The 26,036-nt window shown below is 37.0% G+C and overlaps 1 protein-coding gene across 1 annotated transcript in view; it reads right to left on the bottom strand.

Annotated features, from left to right (window-relative positions):
* The window catches only part of LOC145979523 (alpha-tocopherol transfer protein-like), a 47,526-nt gene extending 30,232 nt beyond the window's left edge, over positions 1-17,294 (bottom strand). The window contains exons 1-2 of the mRNA XM_083112467.1: positions 17,161-17,294; positions 14,041-14,213 (exon numbers count right to left, since the gene is read on the bottom strand). Of these exons, the coding sequence (XP_082968593.1) occupies positions 14,041-14,179 (139 nt within the window). The 5' untranslated portion in view covers positions 14,180-14,213; positions 17,161-17,294. The remainder of the gene's footprint in view (positions 1-14,040; positions 14,214-17,160) is intronic.
* Between the last annotated feature and the right edge of the window lie 8,742 nt (positions 17,295-26,036).

A 26,036-nucleotide genomic window follows, 5' to 3' on the forward strand; every position in this document is an offset into this window, starting at 1 on the left:
GATTGAAGCCATAAAGCACAATTCGTGGAAGGAGCTGAAGGCCATACCGGAAAGCGCCTATAAAAAGTGTTTCCAAGACTGGAAAAAAGGCTGGCATATGTGTGTTGCATCAAATGGGGCCTACTTTGAAGGCGACAAAATAAATATTGATGAATAAATGAAAATTGTGCGTTTTATTTCACAATTCCGGTACTTTTTTGACAGAATATATTTCGATTGCTTGTTACATCGAAAGAAAAATTAGACGAACAAATAGTGACTGAGAAAAGTTGCTTACCTTGATGGTGTTGTCAAGAAAATGACAAGTAGAAAAAAGCTGCAGTGAAATAAATACCATTGAAAATCTCTCAAATTATATTATTTTTATTTTCTTATATTTATAATATTACATTGTATCTGTAGCAGACGTTGTCTGTTAAAGTACCTAAGGCACAACCTAATTTTTTGACAAATAATTATGTCAACTCTTCTGCTATGGAGTGGATTCTCCTAATTTTATTCATATATGTCAAGGCATTCTGTGACTGAAAGAAATCAGTATCAGCATAAAAAAAACTTATATTTGGGGTTTTTACGCTTCTGCTCAAAGGCTGGTGGCGATAAGCGGCCCAGAGACCTCGTTCCACGGAAATGGGGTAAGGCGAAGAAGGACCCTTATATCGTTCATGTTCGTACCACAGTTATTAAGGAAGGTATTTTTCATAATGTAAAGAGAATACATCATTTCCCTCTATAAAACTTGATTTGAAATATTAATGATGACACTGTAATCCAATAAGTTGTTGATCTATCACGGGATTCCTATTTGTTTGTCGGGTGCTAAACACATGTATTTCAACAACACAATATTTTGCAAAATGGTTAACGTAACCAGCAGGCAAGCATTGTCTGTAGTGATACAAGAGTCTCCCCCTTTGAAGCAAATAGAATCCGTGGTGGAGTAAGGGACCCATGTTTTAATGTTTCAGCAAGTAAGCCTACAAACAATTATTACAAATTTTTACACAATTCATCAAAGTGTAGATAATATGTATAACCATTATTATTTAATTAATTCGATTTTTCTTGCATAACACAACACAATGGTGTTGTTGGATTCTCGTTAGATTCCTTTGTGCGTAAGAATCTTGCATACTGGAAACTAGGGTAGGGGAAGGAAGGGAAAAGTGGCCAGTGCTGGCAAAGTGGCCATGTGAGTCTTCTTCGCTGTATAGCGCTTCCGCCACGCTGGAGCCGGGAGAAACAGTCGCCACGGATGCTGTCAGTGTTGTCTGTGACTTTCAAGCGGGAGGCTGCACTTTTCTAGATGTGAATTCATTTTATTGTTTTTACGCAAGTCTGATTTTAGCTGAGTGGTACAAATTGTTGATTATAGCTAATAATAGCAAGTGTTATAATTATATGGTCTTGTGATGTTTGATCAGCGTGTAATAACCTTTTAAATGATGCGTGTTTGAAAACGCTAAGTCATGTAGGTTAGACGTTAGACCACAGTTTTTGTAATGGCGTCATTCCTGGCAAAGTGGCCACGAAACAGACCGGGCAAAGTAGCCACGTAACAGACAGACTTGAAAGGCAATAAAGGATGGATTAGATGTTTAAAATGTAAGAAGTGAGCACATAAACAGTGCGCCGGTTATGACGAAGAAGATGATGAGTTTGAGTGCGAATTTTGCAAATAGGCCTTCGCCTAATCCTTTATTGATAGACTATTGATTACGAATTACTATAGTAGTTATGGTCCCGGATTTGGTCCGATAAATCAATTGATTGGAAAAGATCGATTAAAGTCAATTGATGATAAAGCAGAGTGTACAAGCAAGCATTGTTTTTTTTTGGCGTGTTTCGAAAAATGGGTGGAGTTTGGGATGAGGAGATGGTGACGTCATAGGTGTTTTGTGTTTTGATAAGTTGAAGAGTTTTTGTCACGTGACAGGAAATTCCCGAGCTTGATTCCCAAAATTCCCACCAGAGTCACGTGACAGGAAATTGCTGAGTCAGCTTGATTCTCAGAATTCCCAGCAGAGTCACGTGAAGTCACGTGACAGGAAATTCCCGAGTCGGCATAATTCTCAAGTGTACAAGCAAGCATTGTTGTTTTTGCGTGGGTTCCAAAAATGTGTGGAGTTTGAGATAGATAAGAGGTTAAAAGGTTATAGATAAAAGATGGGGAATGTTTTTACTGTTTTCTATTTTATTTATTGTGGTTTTTTGGTACAGAGGTTATAGATAAGAGATGGGAATGTTTTTACTGTTTTCTTTTTTATTTATTTTGTTTGTTTTTTGGTACAGAGGTTATTTTAGGTTTTTTGGTAACATGTATAAATTTCCTGTATTGTTTAGAATTTAATGACTCATTCAGTATAGAGATTAACAACCGGTCTTTGAGAAGCTGGGAAAATGTTGCTGACTCTTTTGATTCAAAGATCTATGCATTATTTTAGGAATACAGAAAATTGTTTATCTGGACATGTTTAGGGAAAATGACGTAATAGGAAGAAGGGTATATATATATATATAGACGGTATAAAAGAACAAGAGTGTGTCACAATGGAAGTGTATTGCATAAAGTTACCGGAGGAGGCTTTGAACTTCTACGAGATAAGTTACGAGGAGTTTTGGGAAGTTATAGAATCCTGTCGATACCGATCGTAAGGCTTTACAGCGAGTGTTGAAACATTTTCCGTTTATGTACGCTACACTACGTGAAGCTCCATGGTGCGGATGTTACCTGTTCTATAGATTGGGAGAAGCAGTCTATCATTCCTGTGAAACGTTGAAGGAGATAGTGTAAAGAAAAAGTTTCCGGATGGGAGAACAGGATTTCCTAGTCACACATTCAGAGGAAGGATGAAGATGAGATTGCTGAAGCTTTAAAACAAAGAGTGAAAGAGTGGCTTGCTTTGTTAGTGAAGAGAACTATTTTGTGGTGTACTTCCTGTAACCGTTCTCTACTACGTAAATAAGAAGGACATCCCTCTTTTCCTGTGGTATCTTCGAAGAGTCTTGGTTCATCCAGATGTTTGTTCGATAGTGATCTAGAAGATACTGTACCGGTACCATTATCACCAATACCTATTTATCAGACTGTTTTTTGGTCGATTTATGAAAGTGTTCAGTTAACCCAGCTATATCTATGTTGTTCAGTTACGAACATTCGGTCTTGTTTTGGGAAAACTGTTTTCTATATGTATTTATATGAAATCACAATCCGTTGTTACATCCAGTCCACTATCGATCGGTTCAGTTTTTATAACAGGAATTTCTATTTGGTAGAAGGTGCACGTCTACGTTTTTTTAATCTAGAAACACTATCCATATGGGTAATACGGTCTAGAAGTTTATCATGTATTTATATTGTAGATTTTTGACAGGTTCAATGATGTTTTTACTAAAATTGTCTAGATGATACTGCGAGTAAGCAGAATCATCATACATATTTTATATAGAGGTCACCTTATACAATCCGGAACTGTTTTGATGGAACGACACACCTGTGTTCCCTTAGGACACTTCGAATGCGGTAAACATTTGAAGATCTGACGAAAACTGTGTAAAATATATTCATCTTTACTGACATCCGGTAGGAATATCCGGATGAAATCCTCGGTTGTGACGTCATGTGCTTTATAAATATATACACAACAGTAATGTCCGCATGTTGTAGCAAATATTCCTTGTAAGGAGGTGTTATTGTAACTCCAGACAGAATGTTATGAATTCTGGGTCATATGGGGTGGAAACAGTATGAATCAAAATATTCTGCCATATTGTTTTTGTCAAAATAGAAGGGAACCCAGTGTGTTCCTTGGGAGTCGGAAGTATCTGTGTTTGCGATTATCAAAGCAGGGGTGGAGAAGGTTCCAGGTAGAAGATCTCTCGGGTAAACACTACGAAATATTGTTTTGGTGGAACAGTTGTGAGATAAAATATGTTTGATCAGTGATGTGTTTGTTCATGTCGGATACGATTATAATAAAGTACACAAACACGGCCTTTTTCTATTACGATACAGGTTGGTTTCTGTGACCGAAAACAGGAACACATAAAATTTATAGAGTAAAATTGTCAGGTTTTAATGGTGAACGATAATACCACTGTCTTTTGTTACATCTATGGCCACTTCGAATTCAGCATAGAGAATACAGGTAACATTTTCCGACAGTTGTGGAGAAAACTGCATTTCTACTCCTAGGGTACCTTGTTCCTGTAGACTGGTGTGTGTATCGTTTCCTGAAAACTCTAATGTGATGTCGTAAATCAGAAAAAATGATCCTTTTTCAAACATCTTCCTTGTGATCTGATGTTCATAATTATTGTGATGGATACCTGGGCCGAAAAAAAGAGTTTGGTAGGCACGTGTTATTGAACCCCCATTTTCTCCTGTACTGATTCGTAAAGGTTCAGAAGGTGTGAGCTCACCATTTTTTACAAGATGGAAAGAAGATAGGTTAAAACTTCTAAAGTCGAACGGATTTTTTTTACTGTCTCCGAGAAAGCTGGTGGTGGATACCATAGTAATAAGAATACTATTTGGAAAATGACCTTGACAAGCATTATCAATAGAAATCTGTTGCGTTCCTGTAACTTAAGAGTATGCCTTGATAATACTTCTTGTGAACGGATAATGTGCAGGGGCATAAGAAAGTGATCTGTCTATAGCCAAACTGGTGCTGGGAGTAGGAATGACGTCATTTATTTCGAGAGCAGCCTTTAAAATTTCTATTTTTACACTAGGTGAATATTGATCTCCCCAGATATAAAAATTATCACCTAACTTGATGAGTTCGATACGTACAACAACACCATTGAGTAGATATTTAGACTGATTGAAAAAATCTATGTGGAGTTTTCCCATAAATTATACTACAGCTGTTACTTCCATAGGATTTCCTGATGATGGAATGTATTGGAATTTTTTTCTGGGGTAAAACCTTTGTTATTGGTCGTGATTTTATCTTGGTTTCCAGGTGCCAGAGAATCGATTTTTCTTTGTGCTCTAGTTTTAAGATTCTGACCAACTTCACGTATTCGCTGACGAACAATAGTTTTCGGAGTCTCTTGACTTGTTGCAATATCTGTAACAATATTAGCATCAGTTTTTAAAGCTTCTTGTCCGATAGCTTTTGCACCACTCCAGAGAAGAGGTTTCACCATTCTGAAAAGTAATGAAAAAAGAGAACTTAATCCTCTTCCTTTTTGAATTCTGTGAGAAAGAAAAAAGAGTCCAATTCCTCCATGTATTTGGGTTGTGTAATATTCTGCTTGCGAATTCATGATGACTCGTTCGTTTACCAATATTGACTGATAAAATAGTGTTATGTCGGTTATTTAAAAGGATTTTGTTTTTTTACGAAAATGTAAAACAGCAATCGTAGGAACGGAACTGTTTCATAAGGTAAAAATTTCCTTTTTGATCGTTTAAAGTAATTTCTATTGTTTTGAAAGAAACTTTATCCAGAGAAACACAGTGAAAAGGATTGAATGTGTTATGAGCTACAGATATCGCACGTGTGGCATCTATTTCTGAACATTGTTTTCGAGTAAGACGTAAAAGACGTACCATTTCTTCACCGACCAACTGTTGTCTTGCAATATCTGAATATACAAATATGTAAGGATTTTTATATACAACGTCTGTTAGATTTACACCTGCTTCTCGCATAAGTTCAGAAACAGGTTTGAGAAGATTTCTATTTTTTCTATATTGCGTATACGATGCATCTTTATCTACATGTGCTTTTCTTATAACCAGAGCTTCAGCTAAACATAGAGTTTTTTTCTATTTGGTACACTGACAATACTTTTCTTCTGTGTGCTTAACATATAATTTTGTAAACATTAGGCACGATCACCATCTCATTCTCCTCCGACAAGTACATAAACACGGTCAGCTCGTAAAATTAGACGGTCTGTACTTGAAAATGTTTTTGCACTTTGTAGTATTTTATGCATAACAGTCCATATCATATCACATGTAACTGATCACATATATGACACCAGATATAAATAAATATATTTTACATTTGGGCCGGATATGTTAGATAGTGTTAAACCTATTTTGTCTCCGTCCTTAGCATTTTTTTTTACATAGGTGAGAAGGTTTTCAACACCTTGACGAATCCAACTGTGAGGGTCAACATTTTTTGGAGGTTGTGAGAAATTGAATTACACTCGTTGTCCTTTGGAACGAAATTTCGGGTATTCACGTTCCTGAATATTGTGTAACAATAGGTTTCCTATGTGTTCACGAGATATTGTATCACGTTTTCTTTTTTTACGTCTTCTATCTGATCCAGAAATATTCTGAGGTGATTTTTCAGCTATCGGTAAGAGATCCTCTCTCCAAGACGGTCCATGTAGAGGTTCCAGGTCTGGTCTGGATACGACATTACTTGAAGTTCCTTGAGATGACACAGTATCGGATGTGTGGATATTTGGTGTCGATGATACTCCTGTTCCGAAAAGTTCGGGTGTAGTTGTTGTTACCGCCCGCAGTAATTGATCATACCCTTCAACTAAAGAGATAGTTTTTCCATCAATTATCTTTGTGCAATGTACGCCAGCACTTTTCGTAACTGGCCAGTTGTTTTGTAATACCTGTTACGATATAACACTAACAATTCGTCAGTAGATAACTGTAAGTCCATGATAGGAAGATAACCATCTTACAAAAACTACTTACGAAAGAGTATGTCTATGTTATATACCCTAGTATTACGATACTGATTCTAACGGTTTTACTGTGTGATTTATAAATTTCCAGGAAATGAGTAACAATCTTTCCGGTATCTATGACCCATTGTCTGTTTTTAAGGATTTATCTAACGGTTTAACTAACTGTTTTGTATACTTCCTGGAAATGTGTAACGGTTTCCTAGTGTTTATCTATAAACACGGTCAAACCCCCAGATAATTCGATAATATCTGTAATAAAAATAAAACAACAAGTCTAGATTCTTCTAGTGTTTACATGAGATCAAATTGCCTAATAACCCAAAGGTGTTTATTTGTAAACACATTTCGTAAAACTTGTGAAAATTTCAAAAAACCTAAAAATTTGCAAGTACCATAGCCACGTTCCTAATTGAGTTAGAGTGAAAATAGTTACAGATTTGGAATCTGCACGTCGAGACCTTTCAGGAGAGTGGTCGGAAGAAGGGGTCGATCGAAAATAAAGGAAGTAGGGCACGGCTGATCCTAGAATGCTAAAATTACTTTCATAGAGGATTTCATTCAGAGTTCAACGAGCTATGGATCATCCTCCTATCTCAATTAGGTACTGAGATATAGCGATTTGAAATTTTCGCCCCCCCCCAAAAAAAATTAAGAAAATAAACCCAAGGTCAAAGTTCATTCACCATTTCCCGAAGGGGCCGTGCTGGCACTGGGTTTCAACAAACATACAGGAATAGCTTTACATTTGCCACAGCCTCTTCCTGACCGGCCATGATTTTCAACAAACATACCGGGATAGTTTTGTATTTTCCAATGACCTCTCCCGGACCGGCCCTGGTTTTCAACAAACATACAGGGATAACTTGGCGTTTTTAAAAGAACTGTTATCGACCCCGGTTTTCATAGGAATAAAAAAATCTTATTCCCGGAGGGTCCAGACCGACCCTGGTTTTCAACAAATATACAGTGATAACTTTGTATTTACCTTAGGATACCTAGTTCTTATAAAAATAACTTTAAGTCTATTAATCATCAAACGACACTTCTTATTTTGAAAAAGTCCCGGAGCGTCCCTGGTTGTTTTGAAAGAAAACCTGGTCCCATATTTTTAAAGTGTCTGTTCTGTCTAGTTTCGAAAAAGGTCGACTGCAAATAACCTCCCCACGGTTTATTGCTCTTGCAAAGAACTCTTTTTAACCTCATCTTAAGACTGTTGATTACAATTGAACCCTTAACCTTTAAAACGTTACGTCTACCGATATATTACTTGTAAAACAGCGAATTTATAAACATCGGAGAATGAAAAAATCTCGAGAGTTTATCGACTCCTTCATTATTTTTCAATACTGTCAAATGTAACAGAGAACCACTGTGAAATTTATCTCGAGACTACTAATTGCTATGTAACCTCTACTCTTTAGAATGATACATAGATATACTTTAAGAAAATGTCAAAACAACTTGTAGAACATGTTTCTAGATTGCTAATTACAATTTGGCCCCTAACCTTTAAATGATACTCGGAGGATGTTACAAAAAATAGATCAAACTATACCGTCAGTGAATGTTGAATATTTTTAGCAATTTTCCTTTCTTCACCTATTCCACATTTACCATCTGTAACAGAACAGAAATGGAGAACGGAAACTTTGTATTTGCACGTTTGTCTGTTTCAAGTTTATTTTATGTAGAAAGACTAATCAGAACTGGACCTACAGTTTACACAGGATTCGAATTCCTGTATTATGTAATTTTACCGGGTACCAAACCCGGGACCTTAATTATGAGATATGTTACCACCGTGTCATGGAGACCGGACCTACAGTTTAAAATAGGATTCGCACCACTTTGTTTTTTATGGAATAGCAAATCCGGAACTTTGATTAAAAAACAGTTATGTTACTATTGTGTTATGGTAGATCCGTAAGTAACGTACATGTATATTATATTAATATAAAAATAACATATTTTCTGAATATATTTTATTATCAAAATTTCACATCCATTTAGTTATATTTTACAATACATATACAAAATGAATCTCTACAATCATACACATTTTATTTACTAAATTAACTATACACCTTCTCATTTAATTTTTCGGGTGTAAAAACAGACGATAATCGGACAAAAGCGTTAGTATATTAGTGGTGTTAGTAGTTATTATTTGTCCAATTTTCTTCTTTTTTCAGAAGTTCTGACATTTTTGTTTCCATTTCTTTCTGAGCATCCCGTGTTTTCTCTTCCGTTTTCTGTCCGAATGTTTTTAAAAACCTCCATCAGTTCAAAACATACACGGAGGGATAAATGAGAAGCTATATACTGTAGCTGTTTTATATTTTCCAAAAAATCCAGAAATACTGGGGACGTGTTCTTTTTATCCGATACGTAGGTAAACATTTTGGTAAGCGTATCTATTTTAACTTCCATATCACGATAGACCTCCTCCAGGTTTCTCATGAAATTCTCTGTTAACCCATCTTCCTCGTAGAAATCTATGTTGTATGCAATCTGTCTCTCTACTTGACGAGCTTGGACCTTACTCCACAGATTTCTTCGTTCCCCGGAATATCCTGCATATTTTAGGTTTCCTTGTAATAGATTAAACTCGAATGGTAGGGATGCCATATCTGAAAATAGGAAAATTATGTTAGATATATTGCACGTAAACCTTGATTACAGTTATACATTTCTGTTTTAGAACCGGGGGCTGGCTCTTTTCGAGGCCTTCCTGTTATATCAGGCTAGCACCGACATACGGGTAGACTTCGAAAGGTTACAGGCGGCGCTCCGGCGTTACGCAATTGCAACGGAGGGAATTAACGTGGAGCAGCAGCCAGCCGGTGATCGCGTGAATGATGAATTGGAGATCGTCGGGCAACGTATGGTGGAGATACTCCACATTATGTTTACGGAAAATAACCAATTCACCGCCAGGCGGAATCAGGCTAAAAGAGAGTTGGAGGCGGAAATCAACGAGATCCAGGAAAGGTGATTATGATTCTTTTCTCATTTATATCTATTAAAACCATCACTCCACCTATACAAATTCCGTAGTTTTGCAGACTTATATGTAACTATGAAATACTATTATTCTAACTACTTTTTTCAGATTCCTTCGTAACCACGGTGAACGACCCGTTCGGCTATTCGGGTTATTGCCAGAACCTCTTCTGGAGGTCTAGTTACCGATTTTTGTAAACGATCAGGAGATGTCATCCAGATCATTCCTCCTATAAATTTTACCATCCAGGATACTATAACCATTTTTATACTCACCTCAGGATACCGTAATATACCTGTTAGATCATTGGTAGTATATATTCGAAACTGACTCTGACAGGTAGTCTGCAGAAGAAAACGATGACCACACAGGATGCTCACTGCGATGTAAACGTAAACAGATCAATCTTCTTTATATACCTTCCTCCCGACTTATCACACAGCTATTTTCTCTGCGCATCCTCTCGCGTAAAGAATCCAACGCCCACGTACCCCTCCTATCCTCTTCGCACCCCGGAATACTATACACCCTAACCTCTTCCTCAATTTGTACTTATTTATATTTATTTTATTTACTCCCTGTTTCTCCACAACTCTTTTCTTTCTTACCTCTCCCTCCACCGGTCGTTACCCTATACGAACCATACATAATAACACTACTATCGAGCAAACACGCATATGAACAGACATTTCTAAGAAACATACAACGAACTTTATCTCTAACCTTTCCACCTTCCACAATACCTCCTTTATACTACCGACTCTCATATCTCCCCAACTCCAAAACACTCACGTCCTTCTTTCCATATTTCAACTCTTATCTATAACTTTTCATCTGTCTCAGACAACACTCTCAGTTATCATTTCCTGGAAGTCGACAATAACCCCAAAAACAGATCATACCACAAAATCACTCTTACCAAAAACCTATCAAAACACAAAACACCTATGACGTCACAATCTACTCATCCCAAAAACCAATCAAAACCCTACCCCTTATCCCAAACTCCACCCAAGAAACGACAATGCTTCCTTGTACACTCTGCTTTATCATGAATTGATCTTTCATCGATCTTTTCCAATCAAATGATATATCGGACCAAATCCAGGACCATAACTACTACTATTTACTTTATCTTGTAAAGATTTCATACTTAAGATATTACTTAAAAACATAATACTTATTCTTGATGTGTATTACTTCAGCTTGTGTTGATTAAATACACACTCTGAATCAATGTGATTTGTTCATTTACCTATGCAGGTATAATGGGAAGGGGCTGGCCACTTTACCCAACCTAGGCGGGCAAAGTGGCCACTTCGTACTTTTTTAGAAAGTAACGTGTACATTTCTAAACAACAAGAATTTATAAAAATAAAATTGAAATTGGAAGTAAAGTTATTATACTTACTATTGGTCTATGTTTCTATAACGTTGCTGATTAAAAAGGTATTATATGAATTCATCAAACCTTAGAGTGGCCACTTTACCCTTCCTTCCCCTACTACATTATGAAGCACGATTTATAAAGGACTTCCTTAATCAGTTCTGCAGAGAAGCCCAAGGGTACATATTGATCGTCTATTAACATTATTGACCTGAAAATACGATGTAGATAAAGTCCCGATTAGCCTTTTTATGTTAAACTTTATCTTTGTATTCTTTGGTAGTCCGAAAGGTCATTATCAAAATATTGCTATTTGATGCTGCTCGAACTTCTTTTGTTCGTTGGAGTTTCAAGATATCACCCCTTTCCTGTTACTTATCACTTTTGGAGGAGGGGGGCAAGTGCCCCTCTGTACCCTGCTATATCTGCCAATGCAACACAATATATTAAAAATTTGCCCCCTCTGGGATTGACTTCGCGCCCCCTACTAATTCCTGGCTACGGTCCTGGAGTAAGTATTTTTTGGTACTATCTTCATGGGCGTAACTTGGGAACTATCTTTGAGTTGAGAGAATCACAAAGTTTTCCGTCCCATAAAAATAGTGTTAAAGATTACTTGCTAAATACATTTGAAAAATCACAATAATTACTAGTTTTTTGTTCGTTCCTCAAGTGCTAGGAGGTTCACAAAATACAGCGTGTCCATAAATATACTGTCATACTTTAAAGTGGTATTACGTTGCTTTGGATAATCGTATTTAAATGAAATTGGTGAAATTTGAAAGTAAAACTCAAATATTTTATTTTACAACTCATAAACATTGAATGTGGCCCCCGCGAGTGGCCCTGCAGACATCAAGGCGATATTCCCATTCATGCCACACAAGCTCCAACATATCCACAGGGATGGACTGGATTGCAGAAGTTATGCGAATTTGCAGTTCTTGCAGGTTTTGAGGCAATGGGTGTACATAGAGACAATCTTTTATGTAACCCCATAAAAAAAAGTCACCGACCGACAAGTCAGGTGACCTCGGCGGCCAATTGTAGAAGACATTATCATCATTTCCGGCACCTCCAATCCATCTTCCTGGAAGCCGCTCATTCAGATGTTTCATAACATGTAAAGGCCAGTGAGGAGGAGCTCCATCTTGTTGAAAATAATTTCAATGCCTTCATTTTCTTTCAATTGTGGAAATAACCATTCAGAGAGCATGTCAAGATTAGCTGGACCTTTCACAGTGTCCTCTCGAAAGAAAAATGGGCCACAGACTTGACGTTTCGATACGGCACAAAAGACATTCACTTTAGGGGAGCATCTTACAATTTCCAAAATTGCATGTGGATTCTCACTCCCCCAAATCCTTACATTATGTCTGTTCATTTATCCACCAACGTGGAATGTTGCCACATCACGGAAAATTATTTTTTCTGACAGATTTACGTTATCCTCCATTAGTAACATAAAATGTTCAGAGAAATCTAACCGTTTTACAGGGTCATCAGGTTTCAACTTGTGCACTAATTGCAGTTTGTAGGGGTGAAACTTTAGTCGCGTACGCAGGATCTTAGATACGGTGGATCTAGGGATGTTCAACTGCTGACTAGCTCTACGTACAGACTTCTTAAAGGACTACGAACAAATGCCTCCAGCACTTGTTCCACAATTCCCGCATTGACAGATGGTCTCCCTGAATGGCCTTTCCTTTGATGACATATGCAGCCACGATCCACAAAATCCCGGTACCACTTCAAAATTGACGTGTGTGAAGGAGCCTGATTTTGAAACCTTCGCCTATAAGCACGCTGAACCTACACCAAACTCTGCGTGGAATGATAAAACACACCAACACGTTCACCAAACTCTCCTTGTAATGATATTCTAAAACACACCAACTACGTTCTTAAATCTTATGTAATAACAACACAATTTTAAAGAAAAACATTCACATGTAACCTGCCTGCCTGCTAAATATCCAACAATGAACCCGCATCGTCCATTGTTGTCAGGAGTGAATATATTTCAGTTTCTATGTTTGATCTCGTTCATTGTTGTCCATTGCTAATATTGGTGTCCATTGTTGACATGAACAAAAATATTTGAGTTTTTCTTTCAAATGTCACCAATCTCATTTAAATACGATTATCCAAAGCGACGTAATACCACTTTAAAGTTTGACATTATATTTATGGACACGGTGTACATATGTTTAATTTTAATTTTTAATTAATCTATAAATTTTAAAGGGGGCAAATGATTCCCTTTGTCCCCGCCAGGTTACGCCTATGCTTACCTTCACACATAATGAACAGATATTTTGAATATTATAGCTCAAAACATATTGTCTTCAGACTTTGTGCTAAATACATAAGCTTTTTAAATAAGATTAACTTTTAATGCAAATGATTTTTTATCACCCTGTCTCTAAACCGCCCATCCAAATTTTTCCATGAAGCATTAGTAGACACTCTGAGCTACCTGTATATTTAATTTGGAGAAAATATGGGGGGGCATTGCACGAAATTCGCTCATGAATTTAGTCATTTATTTTTCTAAATAAAATACATGAAACTATATATACACAATACATGATTATTGATACACTGTTCTGAAACCTTATTTAAATAAACGCTTATACTATCCTGAGCAAAAGAAATCAAACTTGAAGTTTCTACGGCAAACCTCAGAGAAGATACTATCATTTATAACCTAATGCGTGTCATTCAAAGTGCAGCCGCGTGTGGCGTATACGGAGATTTTTAAAAACATGTAATTTCTGAACCCCTTAAGCAATCTAAAAAAAGTTGTTCATTTTTATAATCAGCATCAAAAGTTCTATAAGTATACCGAATTTCATCAAAATCGGAGATGGTGGGTGACATTTTCACAAAATTCTGAATGATTTGACATGGAATGACCCAGTGAACTGGATTGAGCTAGCGGGTATGTAAAAACACACGATATTCTTACCCATGTCGTGTGGCAGGTGGGGCTGCTTCTGCAACCACTCTCTGAGATACGCCAAGTCCTTCCGGATTTGTTCCAGTTCTTCTTTAAATAGATTCCGGAGCTGTTGCTCCTCTTCTTTACTCAACTCTGCGAAAAACATTGTTCCTCAACTGGGAAACGTGGTGGGATATTTCCTGAAAATGAAAGCAAGAAGGCATTTAAATATGATTTAAGGATTACTTCAGCCTATAAAACCCAATTCATAATAGATTAACCGCTAAGAGGACATTCAATTATTAGTCAACTGTGTTTCTTATTGTGGTTATCATGCTTCAGCACCGGCTAAATATCTTCCTCTTTAATTTATTATGGTAGTCATCCAGGAAAAGAAAGATTCATCCAAGAAAAGAAAGATAACTGTTTAGTTGATTGCTTGATTATATTTGCTTTACTTTACTTCGCCACTTTTGGTTAATTTCCAAAGATGGAGATGAGTGATGACATGATGGAATTGACGAATGGACACTCACAAACATCCATGCCCAAGATAGAAATCGAAGCCGGTACTCCTTCTGACGTCATGATGTGATAACTAATCCTAAACGTGGCCGGCAGAAAGTTTTGGTGTAAAACACAAACACGAAATGATGTTTGGGAAAAAAATTATGATACAGAAACTACGTACCTTACTCTATTTTCATTATATTCGTCATACCCATTCAAGCACATACCGTAGCGTGATACAGTCTGTTCATACCGTCATTGTACTCGGATGCCATCAATGTATTCATCCATGCAGTGACTCTCAGTGGCAAAATGGCGATCATCACGTCATTACCGTACACTTCCGTTATTTGCTTATGGATTTCACTGGCACGAGCTTTTCTCGCATTCAGGAACCTTATTACACTCCGCACCTCACACTTGGCAGGATTCTCAATTTTGTCGCACATGTTCAGGGCTCACAGCTCGATTTCGTACGTACCATCTGAACAGTCTCTATGCTTGGCTCAAACTGAAAGGGTCTGAGTGAAGTGTGCTGTGTGCTACAGTCGAATATTCCACCTGTCTGCTATGCTAAGTGCTTGAATGAGTATGGCGGATATGAGGAAGAGTAAAGTACGGTATGTAGTTTCTGCACCATGAATGTTTTCCACACATCATATGTTGTTTGGATTTTACATTAAAAAGGTTTTTCTTCTTGGATGACCCTCTGATATGGGCATGCGGCTAAAAGTGTTTAAAATATTCCCAATTATTTCTTAATGCATATTTTCCAGGAAAGAGGAGACAAGAAGTGGGATAAGGCCTGTTATCGTTCTGTCAAAACATTAAGGTGTGTTTGTGTGCATAACTGGGTTCAAATAGACAAAATAGAAAATTCCCTGTGTTGTAGCGATCGATTTTTTGTGTCGCTGCACTAACTGCTTTTCGGGTTTACGAGAAATAGACGTAATTTTATAACAGTACAATTTTATGACATGTGAGATGATATTTCTAGAGAGAGGAGTCTTACCTTGAATTTCGGGAAGGGGGGAGCAATTTTATGTATGTGGAATACTAATAATTGTTATATCATCAAGATGTTGTTCTATGACTTTCTTTGTGATATAGTATCTTAATTCATACTATAAATATCTTGTTCAAAATACAGGGTATCTCGAAAGTAATAGCGCAATCTGACACAGGTGAAAGTGCACGATAATAGAAGCTAAATAATCTCAGTAAACATGGGTCTGTAAACGAGCTGTTTTCGAGATAATCGCGAATGTGTGATTACAAGCCGCCATTGACTTCATTGTTTGTAAACGTCGTCCTAACTGGTAAAATGCTAATAATGTGTGCGACTGTGTGGGTACAAGCCGTCACTGACTTCAGTGTTTGTAAACGTCGTTGGTACAATACCAATAATACAGTATGAAAAGTAGATCTCATTACCTTTATTGAGCATTCTACTTACTTTAACAAGGAATACAGCACTACTTTAGTATGTTCTACGTTACAATTACTCTACACTCTTACCTGTTAAAAGAAGTGTTCAAAGTGTCGTCCTTACATCTGGAAGCACTACTGTACGCGATTCCGCATTGAGTTTCGAAATCTTTCCAACACGCCCGGTTCATTTCGGAATTGGTCACAAGCATGTACAATTCTCTACTGATTGTATCCATCCTGTTTGATTACAACGCCACCTCTCGGAAATGTTCTGTTTTGTAAACAAAGAGCAAACATAGAACCACGCAAGGAGTAAAGCACTCTGTGTTTACAAAATGCAATGAATGACGGCTTGTAACCACACATTCGAACACATTATTAGCATTTTACGAACTAGGACGACGTTTACAAACAATGAAGTCAGTGGCGGCTTGTAACTCGGCTCGTTTACAGACCCATGTTTACTGATACTTTTTTTGCTTCTATTATCGTGTACTTTCACTTGTTTCAGTTTGCGCTTTTACTTATGAGACACCCTGTATATTGTGACTAGAACTGAGTAAATGAATAGACCAGATGCAGTGGTTCCAAATATTTTCACTGAATTGATATGATTGTTCTAAATATGTGCTTATTTCTTACTTTTTACATGTAAAATGTTTCTGAATTTTATGTTATTATTTTGTAACTTCAGGCAAGTAACCTAACCACACGAACTGAGCGTTCCAAGTATTAGATAGGCCTACGTTCTTTCTGACTTGGGCGCCGCGGAGAAATCTTGTAACAATAAAAGCGCCGTGAAAGGAAAAAGTTTTAGAACCCTCATTAAAGTTTGAAATTTTAAGTTATACATAAACAAAAATGCAGGAAAAAATATATGATACGGTTTCTGTTGTTTTTCTGGCTTTTTTTTTCTTATTTTTTTTTCTTTGTGTCCACATTTTGCACATGCAGGCTAATCTGGACTGTATCTACAGTTTACACTGGAATCTTAACCCCTATATGATTCCGCAGGGTATTTCTTCCAGGATCCTTTAGTTACGACATTGCAACTACCCCTTCTTGAGGGCCACATTCTTTTGACTTCACTTAATAGCTACGTGAATTCTGTCTTAATGCATATATATAGCATGATTAGTTCATTGCGTACACGTGTGTAGAGAATAGTACCTCTCTCATGGTCATATATACGTATGTGGTACGTACCTTGGTTGAGGTGTTCTTCACTGTTGATGCTATAACGAAGATCACAATTCTGAACTGTAAGTGTCCACGAAATTTGTTGCGGAGGGATTCAATGTAGGAAGAATTCCCCATGCATAGAGTCAAGAACTAACGAGAATTTCTGACATATCACTTGGCACCCGATCAGCGTGATGCCAAAGGTTATCTGGCATCACATTTTTAGAGACATGTTGAGGTCCCTTTTAATCAAAAAACATTTTCTCTTCAATTATAACTACTTAAAGCACAGGCAAAGGAAACATATCTTGTTCAGAATTATGTTGTGGACCACTGTGGCGAAGTGGTTAGCACAGCGCGCTACGGACTCTTGTGTTGCAATCCCAGCCTGGGAATGGATGCTCCTTCATCAAATCAATCATATCATGACTCATTATTCATTTTTTTATTATTTATTTACTGAAATTTACAGTACAGGTGTAAACAATTTTAAACCGGAAAGGAACAACAGTAAAAACAGTAGACCAGTGTTAAAAATATAAATATACGTAATAAACAAGCCAAAACAGTACCAAGGGAAACAGATCAGTTTCACAATAGCATTACTTATGCACATTTTTTTCTAAGTTTAAAATTTTCCTAAAGTGGGAGATAAGCGAAGTAAAATAAACCAAATCAATCAATCAAAAACACATATGCTGAAGTCTTAGCTGGTAACCGAACCGAATATCAATCACAAGTACAGAGTGCATAGGCGTTGACCTTTACAATTCCAACTGTGTGGCTCTGGTGTTTATTATTCTGCATTGGTGTTCAGCATAATCTGCAAGGTAAAAGGGGGACCAGGCTACCCCAAAAAATGTTGATAAGAAATTTGTATATCGGGAGCGACTTTACGATATCATGATAAAAGTAAAAAGAATATGGCGGTCATAAATGTGGGCCTGATACCTTAATGACCTGTAAACTCATATTTCGACTTTCGAAATGAAACTAAATCTTCTTCGGTGGATGTGTTTAATTTGAGACTATCCTTACGCCTACCTCCGTGGCAGAGTGGTTAGCACAGCTCGCTGCGACGCGAAGGATCCCGAGGTTTGAATCCTGGCAGCGTCATTGGTGTTCTTTGTGGATATCACATCTTATCATACCATCACTCATCCTCATTTATATGATTAGCGGAAAGTGGCAGAAGATAGTTAAATAAACCAAAGCAATCAATCGAATAATTTTATACTAATAACAATATTAATATTAGATATGTTTGATCTTATTTTAGGTCTCTTTCTTGGTTTTTTACCCTATTGCAAGGATGTGGGTAAGTGGTGATTAGATTAAATTGATCAGCAGATCACGACATCCACACTACGACACTCACGTGAACGGCTTGAAAGTTATTTCATATCGCCTTCATGGTACTAATCACAGAAGATGAATAATGCAGAGGAGATTACCTCAATATAAAATAGCTTTGTAATACGTATAAGTAGAAAATCCCTGGTGGTGGGAGAGGGAATTAATGAAAAAGTTGCATAGTAGTCCATATACTTTGTATTGGGAAGCGGATAGGCTGAGCAGCAGTTGGTTATCCTGAAACGTTTACAGCATCAATTCTTATTTATCGCATATATTTATTGTACAACCCCTATTTATATATATTAGACGTAATAGAATTAAAACACCAGTGCAGGCATGCAAATAAAACAATACGTTTAATAAACTTTCCATCTTCACCGAAAATTGGACCTAGATTTTCCTACAGCAAGGGAATTTCCCTTCATGTAGACAAAATTAGAAACGAAGAAATCCGATATAAATGGTTGGTCTATGCAATGATGGAAGAAATTTAAAAATACCAATGTGAAATCAACATGTTCTGAGGATGCCAGATAGCCGTTTGCCTCAAACATTACTAAATTCCGGGCCAAAAGAAAAAAAGAATAGGAAGATCATATCGCCGATGGAATGATCAATTGTTGTCGTCGCACAACGGGCTTTGGTTACCCAGAACAACAAGAGGAAGAGGAATAAGAATATTTCTTTTTTTACTTTTCTATCAGTTACCGCTCTTTGCCTTTTATATATATCGGCTTTAGTTACTACATCGTTTGATTTGTTTGTTAAATAATGGATTAGTGATAAATCTAACCATATGCAAATATTTGAACAGAAATTCCTAAGCAGGCTGGCCTTATGGGAGGTTCTCCGTTCAATGCTCATTACCTTACGTACACTCTTTTCCTACTTTAACGAAGCATATGCACATTATGTATGTTGTTTATCTTATTATTATGTTAATGACGACACTTCATAATATCAAACGCAAAAAGTATACTGAAGTGTATACTTTAATGAACAAAACATTAAAATGCTGACCAAAGCAAAATTTATTGTAAAAAATACACTATAAACGTAACATTTCCACCTTCTGACACGGTCTTCTTAAAACAAATATTCACAATAAAAAGGAAACAAAATGAAAATAGTAAAAAAAAAATAAAAACTTCACAAGAATTTATTGTGAATCTTTGTCTGACGAAGACCCTGTCAGAATGTGGAAACGTTACGTTTTATAGTGTATTGTTTTCAATAAATTTTGCCTCCATCAGCATTTTAGTGTTTTGTTAAACATGGAAACAAGGCTTAACAGTGTTAACTTTAATAAATTCCTGCGTGATTCTCAAGAATATAACGTGCAAAGTTAAGATGTTCTACCATTTCTTTTCATTTTAATAGGCGAATGTTGAAAGAAAGTAACAGGAGTTTTATTCGTATCGTAATCAAGCAAGAAGAAACCAGCATCCATTGCCTATTCCGTAATAACCAGCTGCCATTCACATTAAAGAAATTGAACTAAAGCTTCGTCTCATTGGCTGCTGCGCCGGCCCCCGTGGCGTACTACATTATGCTACGACGCCAAGGGTCCTGAGTTCGAATCCCGGTCTGGGAATGGGTGTTGCTGAGTATCCATTCATCAACTTCATCACATCATCAACTCCTCTCAATCTTCGCAATTAGAAAAAAGTGGCAGGAAAACGAAGTAAAATCAACCAAATCAATATAGCAAAAAACATTGGCTGCAGCAAATCATCCCTATCACATAATCACATCAATCCACCTACTTCCCCGATATGAATTAATGTTGGAACAGCTGAGCAGCATAAGTTAAAAGGAAGGAATACGAGGGGAGAATGAAAAGAGATGAGCCTTACATTGAACAAGTGATGGTAGGTAGTTAAAATTTTGGAGGATGTAAGGATGTAAGACTCAGTCTTGGGACTCTCTGTGCGAACGTTTATGAAATTCACATGTTTTCTTCTATTATTTTGTCGTGTTGTGAAGTGTCAGAGAAGGGAGTGGCCGACGGGGCCGTGATTCGGTACCTCTGTTGGCAAAGCATCACTAGACAGGCTGCTTTGGTCGAGTGTGGCTTCACCGCACTTCCCCATCCACCTTATTGCCCCGACCTGCCCTGCTAGATTTCCATCTTTTCCCTGCTATGAAGAATTCACTTCGAGGACGTCACTTCCAAACGGTTGAAGGCGGTCATTCAGTGGTGTGAGACTCAGGACAAATCATTCTAGCAGATGACTGTAAACCAATTGCAGCACAAAATGCATAAGTGCATTGATCTTAGGGGTGATTATAGAGATTATGTGATTACGTAGAGAAATCAAAATGAGAAACTGTAGCTCAAGCACCCCTTCCTTGTGAGGCTCAAAACTTTTCACTCTCGCCTCGTATATTGAAGAAGGCGTCCTTTGTGTGAATATATCCAACATCCTCTACAGAAATGAAAAAAGATGAGAAAGTTTGATGCCTCCACATTGCAGTAGATTGCATCACCTTTTAAGCTGACCCGATTCCTCTCTGTAATCAAGAGTCAATTTTTACAAATGGATGCCATATGCTGCATCGGCTCAGGCTAATTCCGCTACGGTTTGTCTATCTGTGAGCACTTCCCTTCATAAGAGCGTGGTCATCCTGGTCACTCAAATTTTGTTCTTGCATCAACTGAGGGGCTTATCTTGCAGATAAAACAAGTAACCAAGCTCAACACACACCTAAAGTTTTAAGTGAACACCATAAGCAATTTAAATGTAAAAAAATATATTTAAACTCTTAAAGATACTCACAGTTCCATGCGTTCAGGGATATAATTTAATTGCAAAGATACTGCAGTATTTATCAACAATGTCTAATTGTTGCCGGCGCCTGTGGCGGAGTGGTTAACACATCGCGATACGACGCCAGGTGTCCCGGGTTCGAATCCTGGCCTGGACATGAATATTTGTAAGTGTCCATTCATCAATTTCATCATATCATCACTCATCCCCATCTTCGCAAGTTAGCCAAAAGTGGCACAAAAAGCGAAGCAAAATAAAGCATATCAAATCAAATCAAATCTAATTGTTACTTCAGCATTGTTGTGCGCCTGGGAAATGAATCTCAATATGAAATACATTCCATTTAATTCAACCTTAATGATAAGCATGAATAATGATTCAAATTTAAATTATTTATTTGCGTGGGGGAGGTTCAGCCCGAGGCTTTTCTGTGGTGTAAGTCACTTTTTAAAAAAAATGACTTGGACCAGATCTTTATAAGTCAATCTGTTAACAGAAAACGTGAAGTAAATCAGAGATTCTTTCGACTGTCAACAGATGACAGTTTAAGGTCTAGTGATAAAACAACTATTGTGTTGATCATCAAAGTGCTGTGAGTCAGACTTATTTTTCTTTATAAGAAAGTGACTTACACCACTGTAACTTTAACCTGTCCATATGTGGTTACGGTATTAATACAGTGAACAATAAAATGTACGATTTATTTACAGAATGTTACTATTGATCAAGTCATAGTAATAAATGTTGTATGCATAAAATGATACAAAAACTGTGAAAAGACAACATAAAAAATAAATAAAAAAAGAAAATGTAGACAAAATACGTAACATACACATACAAGTTACATCATAGTATTTGCTATGAGCGATGTACATAGAAAAAGTTATTGCAAAATTTTGCTAACAAATTGATATTTAAAAAGTTACAAATCTTATAACGTATTTGTATAATATATTACTTTCCACACAAAATAAAGATGACCACACATGTAAACATTGTGAAATATTCTACTTTGTATCAAATGGCAAGCATCATATTGCCATTTGAATAAAAGTAATACAATATTAAATTCCTTCACAATTCGTACCTATTCAATGCTGACCTCAATGATATATCAGTAGTGTTTAGAAAGTTACTCACTTGCGAAAGTAATTAAGTTATAATTACTATTACTTTAAATGTATGTGGCCTCCTCGATGGCGCAGTGGTAGCGTCGTCGCCTTAGTGTAGTTCGGAATTCACTTTAAACTGTAGGTCCAATCCCGATTAGCCTTACAGTGCATAAAGTGTACTGAAAACACCAAATAAAACAATCAAAACAAACAAACTTTAAATGTACCTAATAAAGTTACTGATTAAAATTACTTTAACCTAAATAAGCCATATCTCGTAATACAGTGTGGCTAAAGAAGACTGGAATTTTGAAACAGAGGTTCAGAGAAAAGAATAAATAGTTGCAAGAGATGTTATCATGGAAATGAATAGTGCAGAGGATGCCATTGCATATTTGCACACCGCTGAAAAGATGGGTGGGTTTTATGTCTTGAAGACAATGTCCAGAAGATGGCCATTTCTCCCCAAACATGCCTGCAGTTGCCAAGGGACATCCTGCGTAGTAATTAAATGTCCATCAGGTGTTCATTGATATTAAAAGAGCATATGATAAATTATATAATAAATTTCGTAGTTTGGAATACCTAAGAAGCTTGTTAATATGATAAAAGTAAGTAAAATTCGTGTGGGTATTAATATCCTACCTATTCTCACTATAATTACTAGTTACATATGAAGGGATCGAAACCAATAAGTTGCTGACCAAGGCATTTTATTAAGGTAAAAACACTTAACACGTAACGTTTCGACCCTGTATCAGGGTCTTCCTCAGACGAAGAACTAAACTAAAATGATGAAATAAACTACACACAGAAAGATTTGTTGTTGTGTGGCTTGTGACCCTGCTATGTGTATGAAATCTTTCTGTGTGTAGTGTATTTCATCATTTTAGTTTAGTTCTTCGTCTGAGGAAGACCCTGATACAGGGTCGAAACGTTACGTGTTAAGTGTTTTTACCTTAATAAACTGCCTTGGTCAGCAACTTATTGGTTTCAATATGGAAACAAGGCTTAATTATATTACGAAGGGATCGAGTGTAAAACATGGTAAGTGACATTTTGATCGGTTTTGAGTTACAAAGTAAAATGTGCCATCCTTCAATTTTCGAGTAGAATTGCCATGTCATACAATTTGCATTGGACGCAGTGAAGCCTTGTGAAATTGGTAAACACAACACGAAAAAATATATCTACAGTATAGTTTCTAATAACGTTTTCTGTTAATGAACTCAGAAATGACCAAAATGTCACTTACCATGTTTCACACCCGAGTCCTTCGTATTTTTTACATCCATTAGCAACATGGATTGCAAATGTGTTGGCGTTAAGAATCTATGTACATGGTCATGCAACTTAATTGGTACAATATACGTAGCACCGATGGCGTGTGAGTTTCAAGATTTAAATATTTGAATATGTCCTTACATTGTTCGATCACGCAGGGAGATTAATTTATCAATAGAGGTTTTGAGTTTGCAGTACGAAATAGTTCATGTATTTCTAGAATATATTGTTTAAGTTGCATTTGTGAGAAATCGTTATATTTCTTTCGAATGCGTCTTATGGAGTGCGTATGGTTTTCCACCAGTCTTCTGGACCCCACACTACCATACTAAGCCTACTTGTTAACATGTCTGTACTTAACACAAGCTGCGTATAAAATTGTGAGTGGTGATTGGTTGGTTAATTCAGGTAACGTCGCTTCTTTTTACTATTCAGTTAGTGTCCGTAGGGAAGAATGAATTTATTGGAAAGCACAGTGGCGTAAACGTGTTAGAAGCATTGAGTAGGCTGAAGTGGGATATTTGTTTTATAATTTTAAGCAAGATTATATATCATAAGTATGCTGAAGATTTGCCCTTAAATGTCTTCTTTTGCTTTTTGGACAGAAAATGTAGGGTTTTACATCTGAAGAAGACGTATCATGTAATTTCTGACAGAAATGAGTGCATTTTGTTCTGGGTGTTCTTGCCTATGGCAGTCACAAGTGCCTATTTGAAAGTAACTGCCTTTGTCAGTGTCCACAACGAAAAAAATACGAAATGCAGTTAATGTCTACATATGCTGTTTGGATTTATTTTCTTTCTTTTTACCATGCCCCTAATTTTATCGCTCTGTACGTCACATTGTACATTTGTTCGTACCAGCCAAACAGAATGCACTGTAGATGAGAAAAAAAGCATGTACAAGAAGTAATTAGTTTATATATCCATTAGGGGTTAGAGCTGTAGGATTATTTAGTGAAGAGAACACACTGTGCACCCGAAAAATGTTCCTTCTTGTTTCAGACAATTTCTCAAAAGAATACTCAGTCATTTGCTGTCTACAGATGCCTATTTCGTTCATAAGTGTCCATTTCGAAGATTTTTGAATGCTTAATCCGGGAAAATGATGAAAATCTCTCGATGCTCATTATTGCCAGTTTTGTGTTTTTCTGTGCTTCTGCCTGCCTATTTTGAGATTTTCTTACTACCTATCTATTCTCATCATATTTATAAGCCCTTCCTTACTTGTCTAATAACGATCTGATCACGGATAGTGGCGTAGTAGAACACTGGAAAGTATCATATTGAGATTTGGCAAATTATTATGAAATATTTTGAAGTACACATTAATAAAGCTGCGAGAATTCTTTAAGTATATAATGAAACACTTTGTCTTCTTAAGTGCAGGGACTTTATTTCTAAAATAAAATATCATAACAGGAAAATTATTGGATTGGCTGGAGCTCCACAGGCCTATAAGTTGGCACCACTTGAAGAAATTAAACAGAAATATTGAGGAAGCTTCCAAAGTCTTCGTAAAGGCTACGACGGACGGTTTCAGGGTCCAGACAGGCACGATATTCTTGAAAGACCCTAAACCGCGCATACTCCCAGCCCTTTTCCTGCTGCGAGCTGAAGAATGAGTGGCCTGTGCGCTGGATATTTGTAGAAGGGGGGAGCAAAGTATGAACTGAAAGAGAACAGGTTGAAGATTTTCTTTGTGGTGGGAAAAGTCGCAACTTTAATTTGCTTAGCCCTAACTCGAACTTGCATCTCCATTAGTGATAAATGGAGTAAATGCTTATTCGTCATACTTTGGAGATCGTATCTATAAATAATCATCGCAGGGAGAAATTCATACTCTCTTCTACTGTCACGGATGGTTCTGGATTTTAGAAATCCTCGTTACAAATCAGAACTCTCCGTGTCTGTACAGTGCGTATTTTTTTTTTCAGTATAGATACACCAAACTTTCTGAAACCTTGGAAAATATGCGAACCACAAGCTTCCCCGTAACTTAGCCTAGCGACACTAGCGCCACTGCCCGCACGTCAGGGTTTCAAATGTCTTGGTGGATCTATAGCATTGCCTATTCAGACGATATTGAATTAGATGCACACCTACCGCGAAAGTGATACTTTTTGCTTTGTTCTTGATGGATTGAAGAGAACCACGGAAGAATCTAATTCAGGAGAAAGTGAGGAGGAGGAATATAAAACTAATTAGCAACATTTGCAAATACTGTGCCTTTGTTATATTTAACAATAATAAATGGTTCTGTGTCCATATTGGTCTGAGCCATCTCCCGCTTTCGCCTTTGATGTTATCAGTACTGGGTTCGAATCTCGATCCAATTGCGGTTTTGACCCGGCATCGTAACGAAGGAGGAACCAGCT

The sequence above is a fragment of the Lepisma saccharinum genome, chromosome 26 (genome assembly GCF_977018435.1).
Source record: "Lepisma saccharinum chromosome 26, izLepSacc3.1, whole genome shotgun sequence".
Taxonomy (NCBI): Eukaryota; Metazoa; Arthropoda; class Insecta; order Zygentoma; family Lepismatidae; genus Lepisma; species Lepisma saccharinum.